Source organism: Mus musculus, chromosome 2 (assembly GCF_000001635.26).
Source record: "Mus musculus strain C57BL/6J chromosome 2, GRCm38.p6 C57BL/6J".
Classification (NCBI taxonomy): Eukaryota; Metazoa; Chordata; class Mammalia; order Rodentia; family Muridae; genus Mus; species Mus musculus.
In genome coordinates, this window is record NC_000068.7 from 168,707,138 (window position 1) to 168,723,714 (window position 16,577).

Below are 16,577 nucleotides of genomic sequence, written 5' to 3' on the forward strand. Positions count from 1 at the left end.
CTTACCCCTCTTAAGAGTTTTGTTTCTGGACACAGGGTCTATGTAGCCCTGGATAGCCTGGAACTCACTATGTAGACCAGGTCAGCCTTGAACTCACAGAGCTCCATGTTTAATTTCTTAAACTGTGTATTTTAGAAATACAACTGGTAACTCCCAACTCTGTTTGGGAATGGATTCTAATGAGAGAGACCATTACGCTGTAATTTGAAGCCAAAGATTATGTCCACCATGGGATTTTTAAATTACATTTATTTATCTATCTAGAGGGGGCAGTGCACACTGCGGTGTGTGTGTTGAGGTCAGAAGGCAACACGCAGGAGTCAGCTCCCCTCCATGTGGGTCAAATTTGAGTTGTCAGAACTCAGGCAGCAAGTGCCTCCACCCACTGTACCATCCTACCTGGCTGGTTTTTATGTTTGTTTGTGTTCCTTGAAATAAGAAAGAGTCCTGGCTGCACTCACAGAGATCCCCTGCCTCGGCTTCCGAGTGCTGTAATTAAAGGTGGGTTCTACTACACCTGACCCACCATAGAAATTTTTCTAACTTTTCTTTTTAGATTTATTTGTTTTGTGTTTTGCCTGCATGCATATCTGAGTGCTACATGCGTGCTTGGTGCCCAGGAAGGCCAGAAAGGGATGGTAGATCCCCTGGAACTGGGATTATACGTGGTTGTGAGCTGCTGAGTGGGCACTGGGAATTGAACCCAGGTCCTCTGCATGAGCGACAGATACTCTAAGGGCTGAGCCATCTCTCCAGGCACCGCCCCTCTCCCCATAATAGCATTTGAACAGCATAGTGGAAGGCAGGGGAGAGAGGAGCTGTCAGCTGTCTATCATGGGTGGGGGAGGAGCTCGCTGGGCCAGCCCCGCCCTGAAGAGCTCTCAGGAAACTAACAGTTGCTGGGAGAGGGAGAGCTTTCTTCAGTGCCGTGGCCACTGGTCAGGCGCCCATGCTCCTTCCTGTCAATAACCCTAATGAAGTTAGCGAGTCACTAAAAGGAAAAGGGAAAAAGGGGCCCGGGAGGAGAGGGGGATTCTATCTGGGAACAGGAAGAACCGGTGAGAACAAGGGGGGAGGGGAGGTGAACATGACCAAGATACATTATACAAATGCATGAGGCCCATCATTATGTATAATATATGCTAATCTAAAAATAACGCATGGCCAGGTGTGGTGGTGCACAGAGTAGGCCTTTAACGCCAGCACTTGGAACCTCTGTGAGTTTGAGGCCAGCCTGGTCTACATAGAGAGTTTCAGGTCAATCAGAGCTACGTAGCAAGTCTCTGACTCAAAGGAGGAGGAGGAGGAGGAGGAGAGGGAGGAGAGGGAGGAGAGGGAGGAGAGGGAGGGAGGGAGGGAGGGAGGGAGGGAGGGAGGGAGGGAGGGAGGGAGAGAGAGAGAAAGAAAGAAAGAAAGAAAGAAAGAAAGAAAGAAAGAAAGAAAGAAAGAAAGAAGGAAGAGAGAGAGAAAAAGGAAAAGGAAAGCCCCGTCACACTGGCCTTGCGTTCCCTGAGCTATGGTGCACACCTCCTGAGCTCACACGCAGCACCAGTAACCGCCCCTTCTCCTCCTTCCTGACCTGAGCTGGCTTCTGCCTGCCCCAAAGCAACCACAAATGCTTGACGTGAAAACTTTAAGGGTTCTTTGGAAAAGTCAGTTGTGTTGGATGGTACTGTGCTGGGGCAAACACATCATGAAAGAGTGTTTTCCTAAAGTAGAAACAGATAAAAAAAAAAGTAAGGCAGACTCATGAAGGAAGAAGGTTTAGCTGAAGCAGACACAGGTGAGAGGATGTTCTGCTAAAGCAAGCATGTGAAAGAACACACGTGTACTGGTCCGCCTTACACTGTGTAGCTGAGTTACGTTTGCTGGGACTCCACAGAAAGAAACCCATCAAAAAAAAAAAAAAAACCAAAAAAAAACCCAAAAAAACAAAACAAAACAAACAAACCTTCTGGTGGTGTGCTGTGGTTTCTTGCCAGACTGACAACATGAGTCAGACACAGGTGCTGAGTAAGCCAAGACCCATGGAGGATATGTGATGTTTAGAGGGTGTAAACAGGACTTGAGGGACAATGATGAAGGCTGAGCTTGGCTTGCTAACAGAGCTAGCTGTGCAATGCTTGTGGCTCTGGCCGAGGCTGAGGCCTGGCTGTCTCTGCTAGGTAGTGCTACCACTGCTTATTCGTGTTTGCTGTCCCAACTCTACTGAACTAGACTACTGGTATATCTGTGAGGTGTTTTTGGGTAGATCAACCTGCATCTACTGACCTGTGAACTAAACTAGACCTGTAAACTAAGCTACTGATTTCCAGATAACACCAGTGGGGGTTGCTCCAAAGAACCTTTCCAAACAGGTCTACTTCCCCTGTATCCTTTCTTTCCCACTACCTCTGGTGGGTGGTGGGCTACAAGGGAGGTTAAAGCATTTAAAACCCATCATTAAAAAGAGGTTTAAGGGCTGGCGAGATGGCTCAGTGATTAAGAGCGCCGACTGCTCTTCCGAAGGTCCCGAGTTCAAATCCCAGCAACCACATGGTGGCTCACAGCCATCTGTAATGAAATCTGATGCCCTCTTCTGGAGTATCTGAGGATAGCTACAGTGTACTTACAAATAAATAAATAAAAGAAACTCATGGTATTTAAAAAAAAAAAAGGTTTAAAAAAGTTAAAGTCGGGCTAGAGAGATGGCTCAGCGGTTAAGAGCACTGACTGCTCTTCCAGAGGTCCTGAGTTCAATTCCCAGCAACCACATGGTGGCTCACAACCATCTTTAATGGGATCCGATGCCCTCTTCTGGTGTGTCTGAAGACAGCTACAGTGTATTCATATTCATACATACATACATAAAATCTTTAAGAAAAAAAAGTCAAAGTCACAAAGTCGCAGATGTTTATCAGTGGCGGTGAGTGTGTCCACAGCTTCAGGTTCGTGTCAGATCAAGGGCTTAGGGCTCTAAAATCCCTTGTGGGCATGTGTTTACATGTTGCTGTGTGTGTGCACACATGTGCAGGGAGTCCAGCGGTCAACACTGGTGTCTTCTGCTGCAATCATTCTCTGCCTTTTTTTTTTTTGAAGAGGGTCTCTCACCAACCTCATAGCTCTCTGACCAGCGAGACAAGCTGCCCAGTGAGCAAGTCCCAGGAATCCCATCTCCTCCCTGAATGCTGGCATTACAGCTGTGTGTCACCATGCCCTGGTTTACATGAGTACTACAGATCCAAACTTGGGTCCGTATGTCTGTACCAAGTACTGTCCCAAATGAGCCATCTCCCAGCCCTTCTGAAACACTTATCAAATATATATTTATATATATTCCTTCTCTAGATGGTAGGATTAATCTTTCCCCTCTGCATCTTTAGTCCCCAGCCCTCATGAGCCTCTTCCCCGATATTTCAGCGACAGGAGAAACACCATGAGCACCACTGATGATCTGTTCTGGCATCCTGACTTTACACTATCTCCAAAATGCCCAATTAACATGAAGTTGTTCTGTCACACAGGTGGACTGGCACAGTCCTGAAGACAGGGACATCCCCTGCTGGTGCAGTCCCTCCCAGTCAAGGAAGATGAAGGGTCACTGGTGGACAGAGCAGAGAGGACCCTCAGGAACTCTAACTGGGACTAGAGTCTGCTGAGACTGGAACCATGGCATAAAGTCATGGTGGATAAAGAAAAACGTGGCTGCACATACCCCAGGAAGAAATGTGAAGAAATTGTACTTCTGGTTGTTGATGACATTTCGAGGGTACCGCTGGTCCCTCTTCTCGGGGTGTCCCAACCAGACAGTACGGGGCCTGGGCTCCCCTCCACCGCAACATCTCAGCCACTCACAGCACCTGTGAGAAAGACAAACCCACAAGATCAAGACCACGCCCATGTTATCAAAGACCACACCCCTGTTATCAAGGCCACACCCACATCTAAGTCACACCCACATCATCAAGACCATGACTGCACATCTAAGTCATGCCCACACCATCAAGGCCATGCCCACAGTGCCCATGCCAGAGATTCAGAGCAAGGCCAAACCTACACCATCAAGGCCACACCCACACTATCAAGGCCACACCCACACCATCAAAGCCACGCCCACAACTGTCCACTCTCCTCCTCACAATGCTTTTCTCTAATGGGTCCTGGCCAGGGCAGGGCCACAACCATCTGATCTGGGGTAACAACCAATCTTCATGGACGTAAGATGCAGTGGTTCCAGGGGCTGTGCCCCTGTGATGGTTACCTGAGAAGATTCACCGTGAAAACAGGCCCCCTGGGTGTGTCCAGGAGGAAGGCTCTAGATGGTTCGGAAGAACCACCCTACGTGTGGGCAGCCCCAGGAGCGTGTGGACAGCGTTGTGGGCTCCCAGACTGAACACGGAGGAGAACTCCACCTGAGCATCGGTGTTTACTGGTCTCTGCTACCTGACTGTGGACACAGTGTGACCAGCTGCCTCCCTCTCCTCTTTGATGGCTTCCCCACCAAGAGGGACAGTGAGTTGAATGTAAACCCTTCCTCTCTAGGCTGCTATTGTTAGGTATTTAATCACACAGTCAAGAGGTAACTAATGCACCGGGCGGTGGTGGCGCACAACTTTAATCCCAGCACTCGGGAGGCAGAGGCAGGCAGAGTTCTGAGTTCGAGGCCAGCCTGGTCTACAGAGTGAGTTCCAGGACAACCAGGGCTACACAGAGAAACCCTGTCTTGAAAACAAAAACAAAACAAAACAAAAACAAACAAACAAAGCAAAAAAAAAAAAAAAGTAACTAATGCAATCCTGAAACCCAAAATTATTTCAAAGAAGCATTCACTAAAAAAAAAAAAAAAAAGAAAAGAAGGGACTTTCGGAGAAGAAACTAGGAAAGGGGATAGCATTTGAAATGTAACTGAAGAAAATATCTAAGAAAAAAAAGAAGAAAAAAAAAGAAACATTTGCGCTAAGAAACCTTATATACCTCAGAGAGAATTGTGGGTTTTGTATATTTTATAGACAAGAGCAGCGGGTGCAGAATGAAGCCCATGAGGCATGATATGAGCGACAGCCAGATCCCACCTTGACCTGTGTGGATTCCCCTCCCTGCTCAACCACGAGTACTCCGTAAAGGATAGTGGGGTATCTTCTCTCCACCCCAACCATTCTCTTTTTAGTAAATGTTAAAGGCACAAGTAGAGAAGGCCACGTCTCTGTGCCTAGAGAACCTGGAGATGGGCCAACAGCCAGCCACAGGAGCAGGACCTTCGTGCCACTCCCAGTCCAGCCCTCCTGAAAGCATTGGTCACTGGCACCAACCCTGATCCTGGGTCTCACACAAGCCAAGGAAACACAGCGGAAACACAGCAGGCTCTACCAACAACATAGTAAAGCTCCGGTGAGAACCTGTATCAGGAGAGCTTGCAATCAGAGACTTGTCGATCACAGCCCCCTAAGGCTACAGTGAAACCTTCACACACACACACACATGTGCACATACACACACACAAACACACACACAAGCCTGATGCTCACCCCATGCTCCTGCACAGGCCAGGAGGAGGAAATTCCCAGATTGCCAGCCCCTGCGCTATCACCAAGCAAAGTAAAACCAGCCAGATATAGCTGCTCTGACTCACATAGTGACTGGTCTGCTGCGGGCCCTCCTTCACCCCTTCCTCCTGCAGGTCGGGACTGGGTGGGATGCTGGGGAGCAAGAGCTAAGCCCACGGGGTCCATGTGTAGCAGGACCCCGAAGCAGAGCCAGCCGGCGAGCTGCCTGCTCAGACGCTCAAAATTTCCATGATGAAACACAATGCTCTTTCTTAAAAATAGCATCCTCATTCCAGTAAATCCAGCTGGGTGGGGCATGCTGGGATACGGACAGGTGCTCCAGCCAGTAACTGCTGCCAGCCGGCCACTAAGCCGCTCTAAGGCCAGAAGCCGTACAAGAAGCCCCCAAGGACTCCACATTCACCACACCACATGCCTGTTCGAAGGCAGTCACCACACTGGCATGAGGGGACACTAGCTGAAACCCTGTCACCTGACAGGGAGGTTAGGAAGCCAAGACAAGAGGAGAGAGGAAGACGGAGGGAGATGCAGAGGGAGGAAGGAGATTGGACTCACAGGCGGCAGACCACTCCACGTGCAGAACACACAGGCACTTCTCAGGCTCTGACAATCCTTCACACTGTATCTACGAGCTGACGAGATGGCTAAGCAGCAAAAGCACTGGCCACACAAGCCTGATGACTGAGTTCAATTCCCAGAAGCCTCAGCAAACTTCCTGAGAGTCCTCCTGACCACCACGCTCATGCCACACTCCCACAAACGTGTAACAAAAGAAAAACAGCCGAGTCCCAGAAAACACTGTACACCACATAGCTAATGGGACATGAAAACAAGTAAGAGAATCTCCGCTTACTGCTCCTGCAAGTTTTTGTTTTGTTTTGATGAAAAGTTCAGAGTATCAAGTAAGCAGGTTGTTATTTCTTAGTAACCTATAGATGTGTGTGTGTGCACACATGCACATGTGTGTGTCTGTCTGTATATGCGTCTGTGTGCGTGTCTTTGTGTATATGTCTATGTGTATGTGCCTGTGTGTGTATCTGTCTGTGTCTGTGTCTGTGTGCGTGTCTTTGTGTATATGTCTATGTGTGTGTGTCTGTCTGTCTTTGTGTATATGTCTGTGTTCGTGTGTCTGTCTGTATGTCTGTGTATGTGTCTGTATCTGTGTGTCTGTGTATGTATCTGTGTGTCTGTATATGTGTGTGTCTGTGTGTCTGTGTCTTTGTGTATATGTCTATGTGTCTGTGTGTCTGTCTGTGTGTCTGTGTATGTGTGTGTGTCTCTGTGTGTTCGTGTGTACACAAAGAACCAAGATGTTCACCCCACCCTTCACAGAGTAAGTCAAACACGAGAAGTAAAGCCAACCCCTCCTCAGCAGGAGACTGGCTGAAAGCTTCCAGAGATCATACATAAAATGGACTTCCCGTTGGCTTTGAGAGCTTCCAGCACGCATCAACGTGTTCTATAAAACAAAAGACTGGAGCTGGGCAGAGAGGCAGTGCCTGCCTCATAAGCACGAGGCCCCGAGTTCAAGCCCAGGACCCGTGCAAAGGGCCAGAGACAGGCATCCTCCGTCTCTGCTTCCCAAGGATGCGATGCGATGTGATGCGCTACCTCATGTTCATCAGGCCTCAGGACGTCACACCTTCCTCACCGTGACAGACAGACAGACCCTGGAACCAAAAGCAAAAAAAAAAAAAACACCTCCTTCCCTCCTTAGAATAAACAGCCAAGCATGATGGAATGAATGCATCATCTTAGGATTGGAGCAACTGAGGCAGGCTCGCCAAGTTCCAGGTTCCTGAGAGACTTAAACGCTTCAACGTTTGTGGTTTGTTTTTTTTGTTTTGCGAGAAAGGGTTTCTCAGTATAGCTCTGGCTGTCTTGGAACTCACTCTGTAGACCAGGCTGGCCTTGAACTCAGAAATCCGCCTGCCTCTGCCTCCCAAGTGCTGGGATTACCACCGCCCCGCAGCATTTGTGTTTTTAACACTGCTTAGTTAACTGGCTAGGAGACTGTTTTTAGTTTTCCAGTCAATTTCATTATGGCAAGGATGCACACACTGAGGAAGCCCATTGGATACAAAGCACCAACACAGAGGAGCACCGCATTCCTGTAACACACAGACATAGACACACACACACACAAGACCCAGGAGAGCAAAGCGCTTTCACAACCAGTCTGGGCTTAGGCAAGACACTGTCTTTATCAAAACAGAACAAGCCGGGCGTGGTGGCGCACGCCTTTAATCCCAGCACTCGGGAGGCAGAGGCAAGTGGATTTCTGAGATCGAGGCCAGCCTGGTCTACAGTGTGAGTTCCAGGACAGCCAGAACTATAGAGAAACCCTGTCTCAAAAAAACAAAAACGGGCTGGTGAGATGGCTCAGTGGGTAAGAGCACCCGACTGCTCTTCCGAAGGTCCAGAGTTCAAATCCCAGCAACCACATGGTGGCTCACAACCATCTGTAACAAGATCTGACTCCCTCTTCTGGTGTGTCTGAAGACAGCTACAGTGTACTTACATATAATAATAAATAAATCTTTAAAAAAAAATTAGTTGAGTGGAAGCATTAAAAAAAAAAAAACAAAAACAAAAACAAAAAAAATAATAAATAAATAAAAACAAAAACAAAAAAAAACAAAACAAGCCGGGCGTGGTGGCGCATGCCTTTAAACCCAGCACTTGGGAGGCAGAGGCAGGTGGATTTCTGAGTTCAAGGCCAGCCTGGTCTACAAAGTGAGTTCCAGGACAGCCAGGGTTACACAGAGAAACCCTGTCTCAAAAACAAAAAAACAAAAAAAAACAAAAAACAAAAAAGCAGTCATACTCCAAGCCCTAAAAGAATCAAACATTAGGATAAGGTTCTTCTTGGCTTTTCCGTCACAGTTCACTACTAAACTTGTCCCTAGGAAGATGCAGTCTACCCCTCCTCCCAGAATCCCAGCAACAAAGCAAAGCATTACTCCATTAACCAGAGTTAATGTGGGTGATCCCAGAGCAGTCTCATGGAGCAGTCTGTGCCCAGCATGGTTGATATATCCCCCACGGGAATCTATCTTCCCCAGCCTGGAGATGCTCTAGTCCCTCCCCAAGAGGCCCTGTGCAACTGGAACAACATTCTATACAAATGGCAACACACTCAGGCCCCTTCCTGGTCCTTCCTCTGAGGTGGTCTAACTGCCAGACAGTGATGGCAGACAAGGCTGATCTGACGGAGGGGCCAGGTGGCAGCATTGAATCGCCCGAGACAAGGTGATTCTAGTTATTATAATGGACAGCGTAGACAAAAGAATGTTTATAATAACATACCCAGTAATGGTCAGCACAGGAGAGGTGAAATTTATAATGGCATGACTCGGTTGGACCTTTGGTACTGGCTAACCAATCATGGTGTTTCCAGGAATGAAATACATAGGAAGCCTACTGCATATTTGTTTGATCTGTATAAGCAGAAAAATTCTCAAACAAATGAAAGAAAGGCTACATTAGATCGTGGTAAACAGCCAAATGAAAGAAAGGCTACATTAGATCGTGGTAAACAGCAATCTCGGCCAGTGAATCAATTTCCAGACTTGAGACAGTTTGCAGATCCAGAACCCCTTGAATGAAGGGGTGGCCAGGTTCCGCTGAGGAAGGATCTTGATAAGACACTCAAAGGTTTTGCTGTTACCCTTTCTCCAATTCTGAACGTGGGAGGGACCTTGCTCTACAGCACTCAGGGCACGGTAAAAGAGCCCTGCATTAACTGAGTGTAGGACAATGGAGGCCCAGTCCAACCCCAGTTAACCACCTTGCTTGTCCTGTCGCTAGAAACAAAGTTGCTTATTTATTCTCAAGGCAGATCAGTTTGCCTTTCAGCTGGACGGTCTTTACAGAGGGCACGCTGAGAACAGAAGGGGCAGATCATCAGAGTTCCCTGTCAGGGTTCAAGCACAGGCCATCCTGAGTACCCGCAAGCCCCGTCCTCTGCTGGACTATGAGCACTCGCAGTGAACAACGGGACCAAGTTCTGTGGCCTAGTGGGGGGAAACAGCGAACCCTCCCCCAAGCTGAGTGCTTCCAGAAGGTTCTACCCTCCTCTTACAGGCTACCAATGACGTCCAGCGAACCTGTGCACCAAAGCCCAACTTGGGGAACGTGGGAATTCACTGGGCTTAACTACTGACATAGATGAGGGTTACTTCCAGGAGTCAGGGTGGGGGGGTAGCATGGGGGGGCACAGGGGAGGGGAATGAGGTCAGAGGAGGAAGAGAGGATAGGAAGGGATGAAGACGGAGGATGGAGGAGGAGAGGGGAGAACAGGAGGCAATGAGGAGAGAGGAGGACATAGGGAGGAGGGGAAGGAGGAGGGATGGAAGGAGATGAGGAGTTGGAGGGAGGGAAGGAGAGGGAGCAGGAAGAGGAGATAAAAAAGATGGGGGAGAGGAACAGTGGGTGGAAATGGCAGGGTCTCATCACCAAGGCAGGAGCTGGGTCTTAATCCGCTTGCAGTAGAGCTCCCGGAAGCTACAGCAGCATGGATAGGTCTTATTTATATTTTAAATATCATTTTACATGTATGTGCGTGTGTACCAAGTCCATGTAGTGCCAAGGAGGCCAGAAGTCGTCACTGGCTCTTCTGGAACTGGAGTGACAGACAAACATGAGCTGCCACGTGGGTGCTCAGAACTGAGCCCAGAAGTCTCCCAATTTACATTATAAAAAAATCACCCTGGGGCCATGGGGATGGGTAAAGAAGCTTGCCACCAAGCCTGACAACTTGACTTCAATCTCCCAGATGTCCACGGGTGTGGATTTGGTTTATTGCCTCTTTATGTTAATTGGGGTCCCCAAAAAGATCACACAAGAATCCCAAAAGGAAAACACTACCGGTCCCTACCCCCAGTTGGTTCTAACTGGGGAAAAAAAATTGCCGGCGGCCAATGGCTACGCAGAGAGACGGAGCCCAACTTTAGATTTCCCTGGGGAAGGATTTAGTACCACTATTCTGGCGAAACAGAAGGATCAGGCTTGAGACCGTACAATCATGTAAGAGTCTGGGAAGAGCAGCCCCAGGGGGCCCTCCATTGGGTCTAAGGTAATGTCTTAGTCAGGGTTTCTATTCCTGCACAAAACGTCAAGACCAAGAAGCAAGTTAGGGAGGAAAGGGTTTATTCATCTTACACTTCCCACACTGCTATTCATCACCAAGAAAGTCAGGACTGGAACTCAAGCAGGTCAGGAAGCAGGAGCTGATGCAGAGGCCATGGAGGGATGTTCCTTACTGGCTTGCTTCCCCTGGCTTGCTTAGCCTGCTCTCTTATAGAACCCAAGACTACCAGCCCAGAGATGGCACCACCCACAAGGGGCCTTTCTCCCTTGATCACTAATTAAGACAATGCCTCACAGCTGGATCTCATGGAGGGATTTCCTCACCTGAAGCTCCTTTCTCTGTGATAACTCTAGTTGTGTCAACTTGACACACAATACCAGCCAGTACAGGTAGCAAAGATGGAATATAAATTTTAGTAAGTAATAACACAGGAGTATCAGAGGGGAGGCATTACCAATGTGGAAATTTGGGAGTGGCCCAGCTATTGAGCTGGACTTATTAAATATAAGGCTCTGTGTGTGTGTGTGTGTGTGTCTGGTCTGTCTGTCTGTCATTTGAGACTCCACAACCCTGGGGTAGTAGCAAGGAACTCACCCAGCAGCTGCCAGGAGATTAAGAGAGGATTAATCAACTACTACTATAGACTATCATAGAAGAAAACAGACTTCTAGGATGTCCTCTGACCTCCACACATGCACTGTGTATGCACAAGCCCTACACACAAAATAAATAAATGTAAACCCACGCGTCCTAATTTTAAACAGTCATCCTGTTGCTAGGCAGAAAAGATGCTGCAGTGGACAAGAATGGGAGGGAGGAAAGGAAAGGGAGGGAGGGAGTGTGAACCAAACCTTTGGGAAGCAGGTGACACTGTCCAACCACACAAAGACATCAGCCCAGGTGAGGGTGGTCCCAGGGGGGCCAGGAGGCACAGACCCTCACTCTGCTGTGGAGTAGACACACGCACTCCCCACAAAGCCCGACAAGGTCATGTTTTCACTTACTGCTCACGACTGCACAAGCCAGCCAGGTGTTAACACATCTGTTGTCAGGGCAGACAGAGCCCATGAGAACTCAGGGACCCGCCCGCCGGCCAGCATCCCCTGCCTCCTCTGTGTCTCCCATCTCTGAGCAGCAGAAGCAGGCACTGAGCCTATGTCTGGCTGACCTGGACCCAAGCCAGGCACTTCCAGGACCTGGGGCTCCATTTCTCTGTGGATTTTTTTTTCTTTTGCCTGTGTGTGTGTTTGATTCACCATCTATTCTGTAGGCCGGGCTTGACCTGAACTCCATCCTCCCGCGTAAGCCCACCCCTGGCTTTTGCTCGTTACTTTGTTTTGTTTGTGACAAGGTATCATGAGTTCCAATTCACTACTTACCTGAGTATGGCTTTGAGCTTCTGATCCTCCTGCCCCCCCCCCCCACCCTTCCAAGCACTGGGGCTGTTAAATGTGTTGCACCACCCACCCACAGTTTATGTTGTACTACAGATCCAATCTGCAGTCTCACAGCTAGCTCTCAGGGACTCCCTGGACTAAGAGAACTGCCACACCACCACAACAAAAAGTCTATGCCACATTCTAGATTGACTGCAGGATGGGCTGTAAGACAGAGACCTTTAAGAAGGAAACACTGAGGGATGAGCGCAGCCCCACAGCGCCTGGGCTTTGTGGGTGGAGTTAGGTGTCAAGCCACACCCACACAGACACACACAACACACACACACACACACACACACACACACACCCCAAGTGCCAACTCCAGCCCAGGTTAAGATTAACAGTGGGGCTTTGGGCACTCATCTCTGATTCCTAGCTGGCCTTTGTGAAAGATACGGCCTGTCTTAACTACTTTGGGAATATGGAATTATATCCAGGGTGAGGAGAGTATTTAGCGCATAAGAGGAATTCAATTAATTACAGGTTTTTCTTCTTGTGTGCAATGTTTGCTGGAGACAGGATCACCATGAAGCCCTGGCTGGCCTTGACTTACTATGTAGACCAGGCTGGCCTGGAACTCACAGAGATCCATCTGCTGGCTTACAGATGTGCACCACCACCTCTGACTAAGAAGATTTACTTTATGTGCGTGAGTGTTTTGTTTGTCTGCATGTATTTTGTAAGAACACTGTGTGTACCCAGTGCCAGAAAAAGCCAGAAGAGGGCGCTGGATCCCCTAGAAGTCGAGTTACAGGTGTGACCTGCCACGTGGGGGCAGGAAACCAAACCCAGGCCCTCCTTGAGAGCAGCCATGATCTTACCCTCTGAGACTTCCCACCAGGCCTAATTTCTCACATGCTATGTTTAAATTTTTTTTTTTAAAGAATTTTTTCACAACTCTTGTCACCTGCTGATAGCAACAGCTTTTCAGCCAGATTAAGACATAAAGGGAGCAGGGAGACAGCGCCACAGGGGACGCATTGGAAGCTAAAGCTGAAGAGCTAGGAACCAACTGTGGGAGGAGGAACTGACTCCCGAAGACGGTGTTCTGACAACCACACGCTCACCATGGCGCAAGCATCATCATCACCACCACCACCATCATCACCATCCTAACTATAAAATTGAAGGGGTTAGAGAGATGGCCCAAGTGTTGAGAGCACAGGAGACCCACATTCAGTTCCCAGTACAAATAAATATTGGGTGGCTCTTGGACTGTATCTCAAGTTCCAGGGGGGTCTAACACCTTTTTTCAATCCCAGCACTCTGGAGACAGAGGCAAGAGGATCTCTGTGAGTTCAAGGCCAGCCTGGTCTACCTAGCAGGTTCCAGGACAGCCAGGGCCACATAGAGACACTGTCATAAAACAAAACTAAAAGAAACCTGCTATGGGGCAGGGGTGCAGCCCACGGGCAGAGCACCTGCCCAAAATATGCAAGACCTCGGCACAGCAAGAAAACTGTGTGTGCACCTATAGGTTTCTCCTTTTTATTTATTTATATGTGTGCCCTGCAGCTGTCTTCAGACACACACTAGAAGAGGGCATGAGATCCCATTACAGATGGTAGTGCTGGGAATTGAACTCGGGACCTCTGGAAGAGCAGTCAGTGCTCTTAACCGCTGAGCCATCTCTCCAGCCCTATAGATTTCTATAGATACAAAAAATAGGTGTGGATTTTAGCAAATGATTAAAAGTGTATCTCAGAATGGTCCAGAAGCTGGTGGGGCCAACGGAAGAGGAACACAGAGTGAGGATGCAGCAGGGGCTGATGGGAACATTTCCACGATGCACATACGCCTCTGTACCTAATTCTTTTTTTTTTTTAAAGATTTATTTATTTTTATTATATATAAGTACACTGTAGCTGTCTTCAGACACTCTAGAAGAGGGAGTCAGATCTCATTACGGATGGTTGTGAGCCACCATGTGGTCGCTGGGATTTGAACTTCGGACCTTCAGAAGAGCAGTCGGGTGCTCTTACCCACTGAGCCATCTCACCAGCCCACTGTACCTAATTCTTACATGAATTTTACAGTGAATACATTTATTTAATAACTAAATAAAAAACGCTCGGGTGGTATATCAGGCAGAGTTCTTATACAGCATGTGTGAGGTTCTAGGTTTTGTCCTTAATACTGCAAAATAAACAAGGCCCACCACACTGGCTCGCAACAGGCTCACAGGTCACTGGCTTCCACGTGGCCGGCCGGCTGCCAACTGCGTCTGACCTGTCTGAGGTGATGATTAACTCACATGCCCAGGGCGCCCGCCGGGTACTCTTCCTTCCTTTCTGCCTGCCCGCACTTCCTCCTTGATCTGAGCCCATTTCGTCACAGGTTGTAAAACAGGTGTAGCGTGCAGCCCTCAGCCAGTGCTAGGCACAGTGGGAACCTAGAGAGTGCCAGCAGCAGAATGTCATGGAGCAGGACGGTGACCCCAGCACATAGGCAACAGACGCAGGGAGAGTTCGAGGCTAGCCTAGGCTACACAAGACCATGCCTCAAAAATAACATAAAATAAAATTTTCCATTTCCCCCTGGATACCAAAGCAGTCAATTATGTAACAGTCTGTACACTTACTAAGTGCAAGCCCCACGCATACCAGTGAGTCCTTCAATGAGAAACAATTTCGAAGGGGGAAGGACAGGTGGCTGTGGTCCAGAGTTCTTCTGCCACGCCACCCCACTGTGCAGAGCTGCCTCTGAGCTCCCGGACTGGCAACCTTGGAAGGAACCTAGGGACAGAGGCAGGACCATACCAGGTACTCCCCAGCAGCAGCTCTGTCCCACTAGCTCTCACCTTCCCACGGTAGTTAACACCTACTCGGTATATTGTGGCACCAAGTTTTAAGGTCCAGGGATGGACACTCCACACTCCACCCACTCCTTCTTGAGACAATGAGCAGCTGCTTGTAATACCAGCACTGGAAGGCGGAGGCAGGAGGATCACTACAAGTTCAAGGTGAGACTAACACCACAGTGAAATTATATGTCTTAGCTAGGGTTCCATTGCTGTGAAGACACACCATGGCCAAGGCAACTCTTACAAGGACTTTTTTTTCTTTTTCTTTTTTTTTGGATTTTTCAAGACAGGGTTTCTCTTTTAGCCCTGGCTGTCCTGGAACTCACTCTGTAGATCAGGCTGGCCTCGCCTCCCAAGTGCTGGGATTAAAGGCGTGTGCCACCACCCGGCCAAGGACAACATTTAACTGGGGCTGGCTTACAGGTTCAGAGGTTCAGTCCATTATCATCAAGGCAGGAACATGGCAGCATCCAGGCAGGTATGGTGCAGGAGGAGCTGAGAGTTCTCCATCTTCATCTGAAGGCCGCTAAGACTGGCTTCCAAGCAATTAGGACAAGGGTTTTAAAGCCCACACCCACAGTAACACACTTCCTCCAACTAGGCCACACCTACTCCAACAAGGTCATATCTCCAAATAGTGCTACCTCCTGGCATATACAGACCATAACTTTCCACTCCCTGGACCCCATAGACGCCCCCATAGACTTGTTCAAACATGAGTCAGCGGGGGCATACCTAAACATAGCATAATGCAAAATACTTTTAATCCAACTTCCAAAGTCCCCATAGTCTATAGCAGTCTCCCCAATGTTAAAAGTCTAAAGTTCAAAGTTTCTTCTGAGATCCATCCAATCACTTAACTGTAATTCCCAAAGCAAGACAGGAAACCAGCTGGGCAAATTCCAAACTCTGAATCTCCATGGCTGATGTCAAGGCAGTCTTCAGATCTCCACTCCTTTTTCATCTTTGTTGACTGCAACAAACTGCTTTCTCCTCGGCTGATTCCACTTCCTGTTATCAGCTTTTCTTGTCAGGTATCCCACAGCTCTGGCATCTTTAACATCTTGGCGTCTCCAAGTCAACTTCAGCTTTACAGCCTCTTGTTCCAATGTCTGGGATCCACGCATGATCTTCTGGGCTCCTCCAAAGGGCTTGGGTCACATTTCAAGCTCTGCCCTCTGTAGCACTCTAGGCTCAGGTGGATCTACTCCACTGCTGCTGCTGATGGTGGTGATCATCCCATGGTACTGGCATCTCTGATACCCTGGGGCCTTCTGCTGCAACTAGGCTTCACCAATAGCCTCCTATAGGCTCTCTCCATGGTGCCAAATCTCAACTCCTTTCCATGACCCCTTCAGTCCTGAACCACCAACTGCAACTGAGGCTGCACGTTCTCCAATGGCCTTCTGTGGCCCCTCACAGTGCCAAGTCTCAGTTGTTCTTCATGACCCCTTCATGCCTTCAAAACCAGTACCACCTGGGTGACTCTTACACATTACCAAGTCCATTGGCAGCACGAGGTACAACCTTGGCTATCTCTGAAACACAGCTTCTTTGTGATCTCAGAATACACTTCCTAGAAGATGTCGCCTCAGTGATGTTGATCTCTTCTTAATCGCCACTAATTTCTTAGCTCCAGCTAACCAGCATCAATTGTCCCAGTAGTCCCTTCTATTTTTCACTCTAAAGCCAGAGCCACA

The 16,577-nt window shown here is 48.6% G+C and overlaps 1 protein-coding gene across 8 annotated transcripts in view; it reads right to left on the reverse strand.

Annotated features, from left to right (window-relative positions):
• The window catches only part of Atp9a (ATPase, class II, type 9A), a 107,933-nt gene that overhangs the window by 72,700 nt on the left and 18,656 nt on the right, over positions 1 to 16,577 (reverse strand). For 5 of the 8 annotated variants that reach the window (XM_017315066.1, XM_030246882.1, NM_001289446.1 and 2 more), the window contains exon 2: positions 3,695 to 3,839. Coding sequence is in view for 5 of the 8 variants with exons in the window: in NM_001289446.1 (NP_001276375.1) it covers positions 3,695 to 3,839 (145 nt within the window). In the remaining 3 variants the exon portion in view is untranslated. Of the gene's footprint in view, positions 1 to 3,694; positions 3,840 to 4,240; positions 4,699 to 5,504; positions 5,821 to 16,577 lie in introns of those variants that run through there. The other 3 variants (NM_001354977.1, XM_006498603.1, NM_001354978.1) reach the window with 3 other exon arrangements.